The following is an 18,446-nucleotide window of genomic DNA, read 5'->3' on the forward strand; positions in this document are numbered from 1 at the left end:
GACTTGAACAAGTAGAAAGACATCTTTCTGTTTTAGGACATACAGCCTTGACATCAAAATTTCTCGTTTGTAAGTTACGGAAGTTTAACATGATTCCGATGAGAATGCCAAGAGGTTTTGGTATCTCTTTTCTTACCCAGACAAGTTGATTCTAGATTCATCTGGAGAAATAGGCACAGCTAGGAAAACTCTTTGAAAGAAGATTAATGGGAACAGTTCTCCCAGAAATTAAAACATTTATATAAACCCCATAATTCTAACTGTGGCACTGACTGGACCATGAAGAGAGCAATTGAAAAGAACTGGAAGTAACAGAAACAGACTGAAATACATCTAGGAATTTAGAATATGCTAGGAGTGTCATCTCAAAAACAATATACTGGTCAATAAATGGCATGAAAACAACTGGGTAGCAATCTAGAAAAAATTGAAGTGGGATTGATGCATTCTACCAAGATAAACTCTAAGTGGATAAAACATTTGAATGTAAAAAAACCCCATAAAGGTGCTAGATAACCATATAAGGGAATTTATTCCTTCCTTTATCATCCTGGAAGGCATTTATTTTTGATGACTCAATAGCGGTGTTCCATATCAAAGACTAAGTCTGAACCAGTGCCTCTCCTAGACGGCTTTCCTCCTTTTAGTGTGTTATTTCCCAGTTTTGTAAAAGGACTCCCCCGGACACCACCAAATGAGTTTCCAAAGTAGATTCCCAGAATCACAAAGCAGTTGGATCTTCCCTGTTAGAGATTAATTCAATGTACTTAAGTCTCAAGTCCCTTCCCTTTAATTTGAAACCTGTCACATTTGGACAGGCTGCAGTCAGCAAGCACTGGGTGAGTGGCCGGTGATCGTACACTGTGTCTGCACTGCCGGGATTTACAGTGTGTTGGAGTGCGGCGGCCTGGGGGAAGGGAGGAACAAAATGCACCCCAAACAGCCTTGGACCTGGTTCCACGCTCAAGCGTGTGCTCCCCCCCCCCAACAAATGCTGCAGGAGTTGGAAGGCTCTGAGCTGACTCTTAAAGGGTGGGCTCCATCCATAGAGAGGAGTTGGGTTCATAAGAAAAGGCAAGGATGAGTGTGCCATGATATGAGGCAAGTTGCTTTGAAATACTTCCCAGGGGAGATATTGGAGACTGATGTATGTGCCATTATTTCCTGTCTGCCACGAAGAACGCGTTTCCCTGCCCCGATGAAATGGCCTGACCGTGGGCCCGTGGAAAGAAGACCCAAACTCCCCAAGGGGCCACAGGTATTACAAAGTTTAATCAGGAAACAAGGTAAAGAAATAGTTGTCATCGTGAAAACAAATATGATTCATCTTGGAAGCAGCCAGCAAACAGAAATGCAGGTGTTTGTCACCTCGAAATCGTTAGGCCTGCACAAGTCTGCCACCCAAGTTAACTTCAAAAGGAGTTGTACAAAGTCAGCATCTAAAGTTCGGGTTTCTAGAAGGGATCCTGGAAATGAGCGTCTTGGCCAGATATTTTCATTCGCGAACACTTCAGTGGAAAGACAGCACAGCGGCTGGCTGAGAAGATACCTTCGGGGTTTCAACATGAACACGGAAAGAGCACTGACATTCCAAAACTGTGTTATTATGAGAAAGATTGAACATTTCCAGTAGCACCTAAAAGCCTGACATTTTGAGAGAACACACTTAAAAGGAACAATCTATTTATTTATTTAATAGTTTATTGTCAAGTTGGTTTCCATATAACACCCAGTGCGCATCCCCACAAGTGCCCTCCTCCATGCCCATCACCCCCCTTCCCCTCTCCCCCACCCCCGTCAGCCCTCAGTTTATTCTCAGCATTCAAGAGTCTCTCATGGTTTGCCTCCCTCCCTCTCCCCAACTATTTTTTCCCTTCTTCTCCCCCGTGGTCCTCCGTTAAGTTCCTCCTAATCCACCTATAGGTGCAAACATATGGTATCTGTCCTTCTCTGCCTGACTTATTTCGCTCAGCATAACACCCTCAAGGTCCATCCACATTACTACAAATGGCCAGATTTCATTCTTATTGCCATGTAGTATTCCATCGTATAGATAAACCACATCTTCTTGATCCATTCGTCAGTTGATGGACACTTAGGCTCTTTCTGTGGTTTGGCTATTGTTGAGAGTGCTGCTATGAACATTGGGGTCCATGTGCCCCTATCCATCAGCACTCCTGTGTCCCTTGGGTAAATTCCCAGCAGTGCCATTGCTGGGTCATAGGGGAGTTCTATTAGTTTTTTGAGGAACCTCCACACTGTTTTCCAGAGAGGCTGCACCAGTTTGCATTCCCACCAACAGTGTAGGAGGGTGCCCGTTTCTCCACATCCTCGCCAGCATCTGGAGTCTCCTGATTTGTTCATTTTAGCCACTCTGGCTGGCGTGAGGTGGTATCTCAGTGTGGTTTTGATCTGCATTTCCCTGATGAGGAGGGACTCTGAGCATCGTTTCATGTGTCTGTTGGGCATCTGGATGTCCTCTTTGGAGAAGTGTCTGTTCACGTCTTCTGCCCATTTCTTCACTGGATTATTTGTTTTTTGGGTGTGGAGTTTGGTGAGTTCCTTATAGATTTTGGATACTAGCCCTAAAAGGACTAGTTTAGAAGAGACCCAGAGGAAATTGGAGGGAGTGGGCTGGAACTAGAAGACCCAGACGGAGAGCCCCACAGAGCCCAGCTGTGTTGGCCCAATGGGAGAATGCCAAGTTCATGATTATTTCATTAGGAAAATATTTGCTACACCTATAATCTGGAAGTGATCAACAACATACCAGAGAAGGACATTACTCTCCAGGATGAAATACCAAACAGAATAACAAAGAGTTGACCCAGCTACACAGGCTGTTGGGATGAGGTCTTGTCCAGTTACCACATCAAAGACGCTGCCACAGGCAGAAAAAAAGAGGACTCAATTAGGACACTGGTTTGGAGAGGCTTTATATAAGCCAGAGGAAAAAGAAATGCAAATAGACTAAGCTCAAGCTGGCTGCTTCCTTATTTTGTTCATTTAGTTTGGTTCTGATTTGCCCCGGCTGCTCGGTCAGGCAAAAGATATCCACAAGTTTAGTGACACCTATCCTGAGCTGTGTCAGCGCAGTCCCTAATAAGAACCAGGCCCACTTCAAGGAAGATGATGACGATGCTTGTCTATCTCACTCTGTGCTTTCTCCAACTTAGTATGGCAATTGCTTTGCGAATCACGGACTTAATGAATGCACAAGGTGGGCCGTTCAGGATGTGAGCCAGGTAGGTGGAGGAAAGGCCTGAGTCAATAAAGTGAAAAGAATCAAGGATGTTATGAGGATGTGGACAGATTTGTAGTCCACCGAGGTAGAGAAAAACAATGCCAAAAAACACCATGAGAAAATGAAGTGTGAGTCGTGCTAATAGTAAGGGGGAAAATGTGCTAAATCCTGGGGTGGATGGGGAAATTGCTTTTGTGCAATCATAGGTCACAAAAGGAAAGGTTATGAATGGATTTATTTGCAGAATTGGAATGGAAGCTTTCTGTCTTCTGATGATCATGTTTTTGGAGGTTAACACTGTACCAGGCAATGGGTATCTCTTGCTGTTCTCAGGCTATTAGGGAACAGGTATCTTTTTTTTGTCTGTGGGTTTTTTCTTTCTCTTTTAAAAATTTTTTAAATGTTTCTTTATTTTTGAGAGAGAGAGAGAGAGAGAGAGAGAGGGAGAGAAAAAAATGAGTGAGTGGGGGAGGAGCAGAGAGAAAGGGAGACACAGAATCCAAAGCAGGCTCCAGGCTCCAAGCTACCAGCACAGAGCCCGACGCACGGCTTGAACTCACGAACCCTGAGATCATGACCCGAGCCGAAGTCGGACATCCAAACGACTAGGCCACTTGGGCGCCCCTGTGGGTTTTTTCTTAATAGACTTTATCATTTAGAACAGTTCTAGGTTCACAGCAAACCTGAGCAGAAAGTACCGAGAGTTCCCATATCCCCACATCCACTCCTCACATGCGTTGTCACTCTACTATCTGTATCCCTCAGTTGTGCATGTTTTTCAATGGCTGGACCTACACTGGCAAGTCATTATCATGAAAGTCCACAGCTTCTATTAGGGTTCACTCTTGGTGTACCTTCTGTGGGTTTGGACAAACTTATAATGACATGCATCCACCATTATAGTATCGTACAGGAAGTATGCTATCACTGCCCTAAAACTTTTCTGTTGGGGTTTTCTTTTTCAACTTAAAAAATTATCTTGGAAAATGTTCAACAGGTACAGAAGCAGAGAGAGTAGTATAAGGAACCCCTCCCATGTACCCATTACCTGCCTTCATAAATGACCAACCGTGGCCAATCTCAAAGAGCCATTTTGCAAAGGCTATGGGAACATAGCTATAGGCAGATTACTGTTATGTTTGAGGAAAAAGGGTTTCTTTTCAGTAGTTTTTTAAGTGAGTGATTGAAGTATTTTGGGGTGGTCATGTATTCAGGCACTAGATGTGCTGGCCACTTTGCAAATGACCTACTTGCCACTCCAAGTATGGTTCGTGGAGCAGCAGCATGGACATCAATCACCTGGGGGCTTATTGGCGATGCAGAATCTCCCACCCGCCCCAGACCTACTGAGTCAGAGTCAGCAGTTGAATAAGGTCCCCCGGTGAGGTGTATGTACATCAAAATTAAGAAATACTGTCTGCCTGACCTAGGCCAGACACTTAAAATAGCCTCATAACAATCTTACGACAACACTTCAAGGCAGATATTATCTTGCCCAATTTACAGATGAGATAACTGAGGCTGAGTAGATTATTCAGCCTTCCCAAGAGCTCACAGCTAATACATTTAGATCTGTCTGTCTGGCTTCACAGTTTTTGATTTTACCACTTGTAGCATGCAGCCTCCCCACTAAGGGGTTTACTTTTGGGGCAACTCCGTAAAGAAAAAGAAAAGATAATAGTATGTGTTTACCCAACAGAAAACAACGAGGCATCTTGGCAACAACAACGGCAACAGAAAACCACACCGTTTGCTATTACGCAAGCAGTCGCTTCCTCCACTGAAAGACCGTCTCGCTTCCCAATCCATTATTTTGGCATCACGTAGACAGCTCAATATTTTAGAGTGGTCAGAAAAAACAAACTGGAGCAATGATCAAAGTCACTCCCCCTTGCCAGTGACTGTTGACCCAAAAAAGAACGAAACTGCAAACACAAAGTGTCCCGGAACAAAGGGATTATATATTATAGACCCGCATAGCTGGGCAATACATTTTAAAAAATCAGCCAGACTGGTTTGACATCCCGTAGGCAGGAAGGGTAGGTTGTGGACTGGCTGCTATTTAACTTTTCAACCATCGGAGCGGGCTGAGCCTAGCAGACCTGTGCAAGAGGCAAGAGAACTGCTTCCGCGGAGAAGGGGCCCTCAAATGGATGAGTATTTTTGGGCAAGGCAACAGGCTCTTTTGTTTTCTGAGTAGCTCTTTGGAAGGAATATTACAGGAAAAGGTAGAAAAAGCCTAATTCCTGTATCATACTCATCTGATACTCATCAGATCTCAGGAGCTTCTCCCCTGTAATCCTGGGAGATTAGGCCATATCCTTCTCTTTCTGCTGTCCTAATGACCCCAGGGACCTGCATTAATGGGTCAGCATGGCGGCTTGGTTTTGCAGTGAGTTGACTTGATTAATTAGCCAGTAGCAGGAACCTGATGAAATTCTCAGCTCAAGGCCCCAGGGATCCGGTTCAGGGCACTCTGCCCTCACAAAAAAAGATCAGGTGAAGAGGCACACACACTGGCCTGGTGATAGGCACCACGGGGTTATTCTGACTGACCCCCCATTTTACAACCAAATGACCTGGACACAACCGGCTGTTGTGAAACAGTAATCCTACTGAAAGGTAGTAAACCTACTGGCTCAACAAAGCTAATTGTCTTTATGCCTGAGATCAAATTCCTGGTGTTTGGATAACTATCCCACACTCTTTTTTTTTTTTTTAACTCTGCATTCTAATGGTTTCATAATATTTTATGGCCAACCTCACCCTCATGCTAAAAAAAATATAATGAATACTGAGAATGAAGTACCCAGCCTAAGGTAAAACAGATAAGACTTTAAGAGTTATTTTAAGAATGTTTTTCTATTTCAAGATTGCTTTGGCTCTGCAGGGTCTTTCGTGACTCCATACAAAATTTAGGACTGTTTGTTCTAGTTCTGTGAAAAATGCTGTCGGAATTTTGATAGGGATCGCTTTAAATCTGTAGATTACTTTGGGTAGTAAAGACATTTTAACAATATGTGTTCTTTCACTCCATGAGCATGGAATGTCTTTCCATATCTTTGTGTCATCCTTATTTTCTTTCATCAATGTTTTATGCTTTTCCGAGTACAGGTCTTTAACCTCTTTGGTTAAGTTTATTCTTAGGTATTTTATTATTTTTGGTGCAATTGGAAATGGGTTTGTTTTCTTAATTTCTCTTTCTGCTGCTTCATTATCAGTGTATAGAAATGCAATAGATTTCTGTACATTGATTTTATATCCTGTGACTTTACTGAATTCATTCATCAGTTCTAGTAGTTTTTTGGTGGAGTCTTTCGGGTTTTCTATATGGAGTATCATGTCATCTGCAAACAGTTAAAGATTTAATTCCTCCTTAGCAATTTGGATGCCTTTTATTTCTTTACGTTTGCTGTGGTCAGGACTTCCAGTACTATGCTGAATACAAGTGGTGAAAGTGGACATCCTTGTCTTATTCCTGACCTTAAGGGAAGAGCTCCCACAAAAGACCTCGAATCGCCAAAGCAATCTTGAAAAAGAAAAAACTGGAGGCATCACAATTCCAGACTTCAAGTTATATTGCAAAGTTATACTAATCAAAACTGTATGGTACACACAAAAATAAATACACAGATTAATGAAATAGAATAGAAAACCCAGGAGTGCCTGAGTGGCTCAGTCGGTTGAGCATCTGACTTTTGATTTCAGCTTGGGCCATGATTCCAGGGTTGTGGGATTGAGCCCTGAGTCGGGCTCCATGCTGAATGTGGAGCCTGCTTGGGATTCTCTCTCCCTGTCTCCCCTGTTTGCTCTATCAAAAAAATAAATAAATAAAAAGAATAGAAAACCCAGAAATAACCCCATAATTATATGGTTAATTAATCTTTGACAAAGGAGGAAAGAATATGCAATGGGAAAAAGACAGTCTCAACACCCCCAAAAACAAATATTTGAATTAAAAAATGGACCAAAGATATGAACAGGCATTTCTCCAAAGAAGACCTCCAGATGGCCAACAGACACATGAAAAGATGCCCAACATCACTCATCCTCAGGGAAATTCAAGTCAAAACCACAGAGCGATATCACCTCACATGGGGTCAGAATGGCTAAAATGAACAACACAAGAAACAACAAGTGTTGGCGAGGATGTGGAGAAAAAGGAACCTTTGTGCACTGTTGGTGAACGCAAACTGGTGCAGCCACTCTAGAAGACCGTATGGAGGTTCCTCAAAAAATTAAAAATAGAGCTACCCTATGATACAGTGGTCACACTACTGGCTATTTCCCCCCAAAATACAAAAACACTAACTGAAAGGGATACGGGCACTCCTATGTTTATGGCAGCATTATTTACAATAGCCCCATTATGGAAGCAGCGCAAGTGCCCACTGACAGATGAATGGATAGAGAAGATGTAGTGTATACACAATGGACGATTATTCAGCCAAAAAAATAATGAAATCTTGCCATTTGTAACAACATGGTTGGAGCTAGAGAGTATAAGCTAAGTGAAATAAGTCAGAAGAAAACGAATACCATATGATTTCACTCATAGAGGAATCTAAGAAACAGAAAAATGAGCAAAGAAAAAAAGGAGACAAAACAAGAAACAGACTCTTTTTTTTAAAAAAAATTTTTTAGATGTTTTATTTATTTTTAGGAGAGAGAGAGAGAGAGAGAGACAGACAGCGTGAGCAGGGGAGGGTCAGAGAGAGAGGGAATCACAGAATGAAACAGGCTCCAGGCTCTGAGCTGGCAGTCAGCACAGAGCCCGACGCGGGGCTCAAACCCACGAACTGCGAGATCATGACCTAAGCGAAAGTCGGTCGCTTAACCGACTAAGCCACCCAGGCGCCCCGAAACAGACTCTTATCTACAAAGAACAAACTGATGTTTAGCAGAGGGGAGATGGGTAGGGGGGATGGGTGCAATAGTTGACGGGGACTACAGAGTACACAAATCATGATGGGCACTGAGTAATGTAAAGACTTGTTGAATCATATATTTAAAAAAACAATGTATATTTTTGAGGGGGAGAGGGGCAAAGAGAAAGGGAGACACAGAATCCGAAGTAGGCTCCAGGTTCTGAGCTGTCAGCACAGAGCCCAATGCAGGGCTGGAACCCATGAACCATGAGATCATGACCTGAGCCAAAGCCGGATGCTTAACCAACTGAGCCACCCAGGCTCCCCACTGTATCACTATAAGGTATATCTGAAACTAATATAACACTGTATGTTAACTATACTGGAATAAAAGTTTTTAAAAACTTAATAAAAAATAAGTAAAAGTAACCATTTGAATTCCAATAACAGAATGTTTTTCTAAACATTGAAGAATATTTTACAACTATTTTTAATCTGCATTTGAATGTCTTCATCATGGTATTTTCCCTCTGAAACTTTCACAAAGATGCTGCTAACGTGTTTATCTAAATGACCTCCTTTGTTAGGTTAGGAGGACAGTCATTATTTACCCCTCCTTCGCAGATGAGGAAACTGAGGCTGGGAGAGCTGAAGTTACTTGCCCTCCACAAGAAGGCCTCCTAGTGAGCAAGGGTCAGAGCCATGATCAGCTTCCAGAGCATGAAGTGGCCCTGTGTTCTGTCCATTTACCACAGGCTGAAGAAAAGGCCCAAAAGTAGCCACAGAAATTACCCCCTTGAAAAACCAAAGCAACAAAGCCCATGTGGGGATTATTAAAGCAGTTGAAGATATCTTTTCACTTTGGAAATTACAAATTATACAGACAGGTTATTCAGTTAAGGGGAAGACATTGAGGCGTGAGTAGCTACATTCACCATGCATATTTCAGGCCTTTTAGCCTTTAGGTTGAAAGCTGTGATGTGGACCGAGAGCAGCGGCACTTGGGGTGGGACACACAGCTGGCTGTAGTCTTTCCTTTCCTCCCTCGCTGCTCATGCTCTCTTCGCCCACGGGGAAGTGGGTGTTCTGGAAGGCAGAGGCCCCCACTCTGAAAGTGGTGAGCTAGGGTACTATTGGCCATACTTCATGAAGGAGGGGAGTATTCATCAGCTTTGAGTGTCTCCTGGCCCAGAGTCAGATGCCCTCCCCACCACTACCCCTTGAAATAATTTCTTCTAAAGGGCACATCGTAATGGGTCTGAGTCTGCATTTGTGTAAGTGCTGCTGTTCAGTTGAGGAGAACAAAGTGCTCTTTGTGAAGGGCAAGTTCAGTTTGTGCAAAGTGGAAAGATTTCAAAACAGTGAAGGGGAGAGGAGGTAGGGGATCCAAATTAATCCCAGCCATGGAACCCCTATGGACTGACTTCTGCTAACTCTTTCTGGTCTTAGCATGATTTTGAGCCGTTATTTTCTGATGTTATGGGCTATAGAGTGCCTTGTGAAATTCTCTTACCCACCACAAAAGAGTCCTGAGGAGCTAGATGCCTGGGCACTTGGGTTCCACGAATTATCTCCCTGGAATGACTTGTAGATATCATGTAAATAACACAGCCTGGGACATAAATTCCACACATGCATCACTTACATTTGAAAGGCCCCAACTGCTAGAGGCCAGACTCTTTAATCTATAGTTAAGGAAGGGATTTCTGGCATTTTCTGTGAGCCTTCCAAGCCTCCACATCTCATCCCTGTCACTAGGTAAAAGAGTGGAAAAAGGAGATGCCTGTTTGTGATGGGAAAATCAGCACAGGAGAGAGCCTTCTGTAATATTTAATCTAATGGTAAAAGTTTTGACAATCATTAAATAAGTTTGTAGGAGGAAACAAGGTCCTTGCTCTAAATATTTATATCACATACCACAATACTCCTAAGATCCTGAAGAAGGTTCTGGTTTGTGTGTTGTAGCAGCTGGATGGACACTTGAAAAAACTGTAGAGGGAATTTGGACACGGAGTGGGAAATGGGCTGGAGAAGTCACTCCTTTTCAAGCCTGAGAGTCTGTGAAACTGGAGGTGCCAATCCATTTCTTAAGGGAACTGTTCTTTTTAAACTACAAGATCTTTTTTTAAAAATGTTTTATTTATTTTTGAGAGAGAGAGCACAAGTAGGGGAGGGGCAGAGAGAGGGGGACAGAAGATACGAAGCAGGCTTCACACTGACAGCAGTGAGCTCATGTGGGGCTCAAACTCACGAACCAAACTATGAGATCATGACCTGAGCTGAGGTCGGATGCTCAAAAAGCTGAGCCACCCAAGTGACCCACAAGATCTTTTTTTTTTTTTAAATATTTTTATTTATTTCTAGGAGAGAGAGAGAGAGAGAGAGACAGCGTGAGCAGGGGAGGGTCAGAGAGAGAGGGAGACACAGACTCTGAAATAGGCTCCAGGCTCTGAGCTGGCAGTCAGCACAGAGCCCGACGCGGGGCTCGAACCCACGAACCGCGAGATCATGACCTAAGCGAAAGTCGGACGCTTAACCGACTAAGCCACCCAGGCACCCCCACAAGATCTTTTTTTAAAAATATTTATTTATTTTGAGAGAAAGAGCGGGGCTGTGCATGCATGAATGGGGGAGGGGCGGAGAGAGAGGTGGAGAGAGAATCCAGAGCAGGCTCTGCACTGTCAGCCCAGAGCCTGTCATGAGGCTTGATTCCACAAACCATGAGATCATGACCTGTGCTGAAATAGTCAAACCCTTAGCTAATTGAGCCACCCAGGTGCTCCTTTAAAGTATGAGATTACAGAGATGAGAGAATAAATGAATGGTTACCAGAGATTAGGGATGGTGATGGGGGTAGGGGGCAGGGTGGGTGTGACCACAAAGGGGTACACCAGGGAGATCTTTGTGGTGATAGAATAGTTTTTTATCTTAATTGTGATGGTGATCACACAAATCTATACATGTAATGAAATGGCATACAACTATACATACACACTGTACCTATGTCCATTTTCTGGGCTCTACAGGGTACTATAATGATGTGTGATGTAATCATTGGGGGAGACTAAGTGAAGGGCAACTTCCTGTGAGTCCATGCTTATTTCAAAATCAAAAATTAAAGGGGTGCATGGGTGGTTCAGTAGGTTAAGCATCCAACTTCAGCTCAGCTCATGATCTCACAGTTCATGAGTTCAAGCCCCATGTCAGGCTCTGTGCTGACCACTCAGAGCCTGGATCCCTCTTTGGATTCTGTGTCTCCTTCTCTCTCTGCCCTTCCCCTGCTCCGTACTCTCTCTCTTTCTCTCAAAAACACATAATTTTTTAAAACAGGTTTAAAAAAATCTGAGCACAAGTCTGCATTTTTTTAAGTGACCTACAAAACCTTTCATTTAGCCTACTCTTCTTTTGAGAGAACCCTACCCCCATGTCCCCACCCCCCATATACCATAACTCCTTGACACTTGAGAATTAGAATTACAGACTTAAGAAACTTTTTCTTTTCTTCCCCGGGTGAAAAAAACCAGTCCGAGAATGCATGTGCCCTTCTTTTATTTTAATCTACAGATCTGATGTTTCAGATGAAGGCTATTTGATTGGCAATGCCTTGAGCAGACTGGGAAGATTCTATATCTGACTAAGCCAGCTCTTCTCCCTGCCATGGAAAAAAAAGCAGAAACATGTTAAATTCCTTCCATGCCTTCTATGTGAACAGAAGCAGAAGGGTAGAAAAGGAGGGAGAGGGCAGGCCACAGGGGTGTGGGGTCTTGTGGTTCTCAAAAGAGAGGTTTCTCTTGGCTCAAAGGGGGCTGGGCTTCTGGATTGAAAAACGCGGAGAAACTGCCCCACAAGGTCAGGCACTTGGAAGAGTAACAGTTGGGCTAGGCTCAGAGAGGGGGCAGTTTGAGTTGAAGGTGGAAATGTGAACTGGCTTCTCCTCCCCACCTTCCCCAGTACACCCGACGAGACGGACAGAGCCTGAGCCCTTCAGTGGGAACAGGTGGCTGTAATGGGCAAGTTATAAAAGGCTTTGGTATGGGAGCACCTGCTGCAGGCTGTCAACTTCCTGACACAGTCTTATCTCCCAGAGGCCCCATCCTGGCCTTCCTAGATTCCATGCATCTCACTGAACCTTCTTGAGTGCATCTCATCTGGCCCACGCAAGCAAGTACTTGCCTATAAGCCATCTCATATTATTCTCTTTTGTTGAGTCACAGGCCTGCTGGGTTTGAATCCTAGTTCTACCACTTACTAGCTTTGCAATCTTGGGCAAGTTTTCTCAACCTCTCTGTTCCTCAGTTTGCTCATCTGTTGTATAGGGGCAGTATCTCCCTTACAGAGCCTGGCACCTAGTAGGTGCTTAGCAAGTGTCAACGTGTCTTTGGTTACTGTTGCCCATGTGGATGCCCACATGGTTCACCTAGACTGGAAGATCCTTGAGAGAGCTTCCTTGTCTTCTTCCCCCACCTCCACCCCAGCACCTAGCATATGATTGGGCACATAGCACATTGTTAATGAGTCCTCATTGGATGAAGCTTTCCTGGCTACCTCAGTGACACTGATGGAGACCCAGAAATGGGCACGAGGGAATATCAATGTTCCATTTCCAAATATGAAGGTACTGTGCTGAATTCTTTACTTCCTTGATATACTGTTACAGTAAAACTGTCCCGGTGATCAGGCCTGCCTTTAGGTGCAAATATAATTTTAGACAATTATGTAGCTCAAGTAAAATTAAAGCCCATGCCTAAGTATCTTGGCAAAATGGCCTCTTGACTGGTTTATCAGAAGAGGAACAGGAAAAGAAATCAATTAGACTGACATGCTCATTACCACAGAATTCAGAAGGTTACTGAATATAGCAATCACATCTGGGATTGACCCAGTCACATCTATACATCATTGTCTTGGGATCAGACCTCAGTCGTCAGTCATTTGTAAGGTACAGTGGAAAGAGTAATGGATGACCAGAGATACCATTCCAGATTAAGTCATTCATTCACTCATTCAGGCAACAAATATTTACTGATGGCCTGCCACGGGGCTAGGCTCTCTGCTTCGCAGACATCACCCTGCCCTGCATGAAATTTGGTATCAGTAGCTGTGTGACTTTTGTGAAGTCACTTCAACTCTCTGGGTCTCATGCTCTCCATCTGTCAAATGCTAACAAATCTATTTATATCATAATTATGAGAATTCTATGAAGGAATGCAGGGGCCAGAGCCTTGTAGACCGTTCCTGTTCTCTACTATTGTCTTCTACGTAATGGCTACGCGAATAGCTTGTGGTCACTTGAAAATTATGTCCAATGTCTATTTCAAGGGGGCTGAGGAGGTCTGCCTGTCTCATTTTCCTTCCTCACATGTTGGCAAGCCAACCAAGACCAGAGTGAGCAGGAAGGACAGAGAGCTCTGTGATATTGGGCTGAAGTGTTATAGGGAATAGCACTCCATTTTGTGTTCCCAAATGGGCTGGATTTCAGACATGGTTCCTGTTAGGGGTTGAGTCAGGTCACCCCAAAAGATAGGCTGAAGCCCTAACCCTGGGTACCTGTGAATGTGAGCTTATATGGATTAGGGTGTTTGAAGATGTAATCAAGTTCAGATGCCATTATTAGGGCGGGAGCTAATCCAATATAACCAATGTCCTTATAAGAAGACGAAACTTTGAACAAAGACACAGATACGGAGCGGAGCGAATGCCATGTGAAGACAAATGCAGACACACAGGGAAGATGGCCAGGGAGAGACGGAGGCAGAGACTGAAGATGTGCAGCCACAAGCCAGGAAACAGCCCAGGGCCCAGAGCGGAAGCCGGAAGAGGCAAGGAAGGATCCTGCCCTAGAGGCTTCAGAGGGAACATGCCCCTGCCCTGCCTTGATCTCAAACTCTCGCTTCTGGAGCTGTGGGAGAATAAGTTTCTATTGTTTTAAGCCACCCTGTTTGTGGTAATTTGGTTCAACAGCCGTAGGAAACTAATACAGTCCCCAAACAAAAATAGTGCCACCATGTACTTCCTCTGCCCTCCATGGAGTCACGGTTGACTTTCCTTTTCTGTACAGGAACCCACATGAAAATGATGCCTTGGCTCTCTGGGCTCAGACCTAGTTTGCGGCGACATGGCTAAATGCACCACGAAGGTCGGAATCGTCAGTAGGTACGAGACCCGTTGTGGTGTCTCCCTGTGGAAAATGGTGAAGTAGACTGAAATGAGCCAGCATACCAAGTACACTTGCTCCTTCTGTGGCAAAACTACTGGGAAAAGGTGAGCTGTGGGGATCCGGTCTTGTGGTTCCTGCATGAAAACTGTAGCGGGTGGTGCCTGGACCTGTAGCACTGCTTTGGCCTCACAGTGCAGGCAGCCATCAGAAGACTGAAGGAGTTGAAAGACCAGTAGAAGCTCCGCCATTCAAAACATTGCTAGCCTATAATAAATACATTTGTGTAGAAAACAAAAACAAAAACAAAAACAAACCCAAACAATGCCTCGATCCCACTGTCTAAAAGTGTGGGTCCCCCAGGTATGGGGCTGACTGAGCAAGCTGTTGCTGTTGCCCCTCAGGGTACAGGCCATCTCACCATCTTGGGAAAGCCACGGAGTCCATTTTGGGTCCGGGTACAAGCCAGCAGGGCTTAGAGCAGAAGTGACCTCACTTAAGCTTTCCAAGCACTGTCAGCTTGTGTCCACCTGGCCTTCACTCTTGCAGCCAACCAGAGGCTGCTGTCCTAGCCAGGGAGGCATCCCTTCTGTAGGATAAATAAGCAATTCATTTAACCAATGCGTAGGCGTTACTTTGAAAATTACTATTTGACAGCCACCATAGTAAAAACTGATTCAGGCAAGAGTCATCAATGGATCCTAAAACTAATGAGTGAAAGCTTTATGAGAAACATGTTATTTACATAGTCTCAAAGTATCTCCCCCGTACATTAGTTATCAAGTACAAAAAGAACAGTTGTATCTTTACACTGGAAAAGCATGGCAGATGTCATCTTTTTTTTTTTTTTTTTTACAAATAGTTTATTGTCAAATTAGTTTCCACATAACACCCAGTGCTCATCCCCACAAGTGTCCTCCTCCATGCCCATCCCTCCTCCCCCCCACATCCATCAGTCCTCAGTTTTTGTCAGCATTCAAGAGTCTCTCATGGTTTGCCTCTCTCCCTTTCCCCCACCATTTCCCCCCTTCTTCTCCCCCTTGGTCCTCTGTTAAGTTCCTCCTAATCCTCCTATACGTGCAAACATATGATATTTGTCTTTCTCTGCCTGACTTATTTCACTCAGCATAACACCCTCAAGGTCCATCCATGTTGCTACACATGGCCAGATTTCATTCTTTCTCATTATGGCAGATGTCATCTTAACCAATTAATCAAAGTTAGGGGCGCCTGGGTGGCTTAGTGGGTTAAGCGTCCGACTTTCGCTTAGGTCATGATCTCGCGGTTCGTGGGTTCGAGCCCCGCGTCGGGCTCTGTGCTGACTGCCAGCTCAGAGCCTGGAGCCTGTTTCAGAGTCTGTGTCTCCCTCTCTCTCTGACCCTCCCCTGCTCACGCTGTCTCTCTCTCTCCTAGAAATAAATAAAACATTAAAAAAATTAAAAAAAAAAACAAAGTTAACATCACCAACAATCATTGGATCCCTTCTAATATTTTACTCATGCTAGAAATGCATGGCCTCTCATCATGAGGGCACATTAGGCAAACCCCAACTGGAGAACATTCTACAAAATAACTGGCCCCTACTCTTCCAAAATGCTGATGTCATGAAAGACAAAGAAAAGTTGAGGGCTGTTCCAGATGGAAGGAAACTTGAGAGAACTAAGAGACATGACAGCTAAATAGACTGTGTGATCCTCGACTGCATCATAGACCAGAAAAAAAATAGCTGTGAAGGACATTCTTGGTACAATTAGCAGAACTGGAGTATAACCTGTAGATTATATAATAGTATGATGTATTTAATGCTATTTCTTGAATTTGCCAACTTGACCATGTTTATCTAACAGAATGTCCTTGTTCTTAGTAAACACATATTGAAGTATTGGGGGCAAAGGGATATGATGATGTCTGCGATTTACTCCCCAGTGCCTCACACACAAAAATGTGTGTGTGTGTGTGTAGGGAGAATGGTCAATGTAACAAGATGCTAACAACAGATGAATCTTGATAAAGGGCACGTGAAAGTTCTTTCTGCTATTTTCGCATACAATTTTCTATGCGTTGGAAGTATTTCAAATTAAAATTGTAAAAATGTATTATTTCGAGCATTTAACCATGTGCCCTACCAATGCTGTGCTCGGTGTGAGATATTCAAGGGAGAACAAGACACAGGCTTGGTCCTTAACCCAGGAGTTCATAGTCTGGGATGGACAGGAGAAAAAAAGAGGCCAACACATTTTGGTGTGAGGGCACAGAAGAAGGTATGCCAGACCCAGGCTGCCTGGGGAAAGGGGGGGGGGGTCATAGGAGGCTGTTTCCAGAGCAGGTAAAGGGGAGGCTTCAAGTTGGGGGGAACTAATTAAGTTTGGGGTACTAGGGGCATATGCAGACAGAGCTGACCGACAGACTGCAGACACAGGGGAGAGGCCCGGGCCTGTAGGCAGCAAGGGGAAGCCACTGCCTCCCGAGGACAGACAACAAGGCATGGATTAGCAGGTGCTGGGACCAGGCCAAAGTCACCATAGCTTCTGAGGTAACAGAAGAAGCGCACACATAAGCAAAACAACTTAAGGCTGAAAGGTTGAACGTAAGTGTGCTTACTGACGGCATAGGATGAACTTGGCAGTGCTGTATACTGAATGTCCTAGAGACATCAGCCCCCAGACTGATAAATATCCGCAACCTGGACAAATGCACGGCCCCAAATTAGTTACAATTGCTAATAATAGACTGTGAGGCAGGAAGAGAACATCAAGTGATCATAAAAAACTAAAGACGTGATTTTTTGAGAACAGGATGAACTTTACCAGCAAGAAGGCTAAGGTGGTACCCAATTAACACACAACAGGGTGGGGAGAAGGCTGCTGTTAACAGGAAAAATCCTGAAAATAGCACCCAGAATAAAAGGAATCAGAGAGGAACTACTGCTGTTTCAGAAGTTGATGGCGGGAATGGGAATTTCCACTCAATTGTAAGATACAAGAGCCGGGATGAGAGAGTAAGTGAATAATATTCCTAGCAAGAGCGTGGTGGGAGCTCACTTGTTTTCCTATCTTTGAAAACTTTTATATTTTGGAAAATTTACAAAAAATACTGAGAACAGCATTAGCTTAAATTGCATGAAATTGCTGCAGCGCGAATGTTTTTGCCCTACAAAAGTGGCGATTTCACGTTTCAGATGAAAATGAACCCCACATACCCATCACCCAGCCTCAGCAACTACTGACACACGGTCAATTTCATGGCATCCAAATCCCCTCCCATTACTGAGGCAAACTGACTGGTTCGAAGCAAACTCTCTGGTGGGAGTTTTTGTCGTGCTTTTATTTTAATGATTTAATATCTATAAAAGAGATCCAAATTACATAGAGATAGATGTTATTAGTCGATGTATAATGTTATTAATTAATTATTTTATTCCCTCAGTAATATATTCACATGGTTCAAAATTCAAACGGTACATCATGTTGTATAGCTCGAATATATACAACTTTTACTTGTCAATTATACTTCCATAAAGCAAAAAAAAAAAGAAAAGAAAAGAAAAGAAAAAGCTGCAGAACGAAAGGACAAATGAGAAGTGGCTTTCCAAACAAACCCTGTCACCCAGGCAACAGCCCTCCTCCTCAGACAACCTATATGAACAGTTTTTATGTATCATCTGGAGAGGTTTTACGCATGTTAGCAAATAGACTGTGAACTATTCCCGCTGATTGGCATTTGGCCTCTTCCACTTAGCAAGAGAAACATCCTCCTCTCTCCAGCCGCCTAGCATTCCATTTTAGGAACCACAATTTATTTAACTAATGAAATCACTACTGATGGGCTTTTAGGTTGTTTCCAATCTGTGGCCGTTACAGACAGTGCTGTAATGACTCACCTTCCACATTCATCGTGCACAAAAGCAAGTAAGTATATCTGGACGAGAAACTCCTCAAAGCTGAATGGCTGGATGGAAGGGAACGGTGTCTTTGTAAGTCTGACAGATATTGCCAAACGGCCCTCGAGCAGGTCGGTGTTATTTTAACGCTGTCTTCACCCCTCTATCCGCACGGTTTCCCTGCCGCGCCTCCCACTTCCCCCCAGGTCTCCATAGGAGACCGTTCAACATCTCAAACTCAGAAACACCCCTCTGACCTCTGCTTCTAATTGGTCTCCCTCTACACTCTCTGGCCCACAT

At 43.9% G+C, this 18,446-nt stretch overlaps 1 protein-coding gene and 1 pseudogene across 6 annotated transcripts in view; one reads left to right on the forward strand and one right to left on the reverse strand.

Annotated features, from left to right (window-relative positions):
• The window catches only part of LOC120236843 (protein FAM122A-like), a 94,087-nt gene that overhangs the window by 14,315 nt on the left and 61,326 nt on the right, over nt 1-18,446 (reverse strand). For 5 of the 6 annotated variants that reach the window (XM_039239878.1, XM_039239879.1, XM_039239875.1 and 2 more), the window contains one exon: nt 11,647-11,764. The exons of the other annotated variant lie outside the window; for it this stretch is intronic. In XM_039239878.1, the coding sequence (XP_039095809.1) occupies nt 11,737-11,764 (28 nt within the window). In that variant the 3' untranslated portion in view covers nt 11,647-11,736. Of the gene's footprint in view, nt 1-11,646; nt 11,765-18,446 lie in introns of those variants that run through there. 6 annotated transcript variants of the gene reach the window in all.
• On the forward strand, nt 14,228-14,522 carry LOC120236845 (annotated as a pseudogene).

This window comes from Hyaena hyaena, unplaced genomic scaffold, assembly GCF_003009895.1.
Source record: "Hyaena hyaena isolate Hyena2069 unplaced genomic scaffold, ASM300989v1 scaffold_162, whole genome shotgun sequence".
Classification (NCBI taxonomy): Eukaryota; Metazoa; Chordata; class Mammalia; order Carnivora; family Hyaenidae; genus Hyaena; species Hyaena hyaena.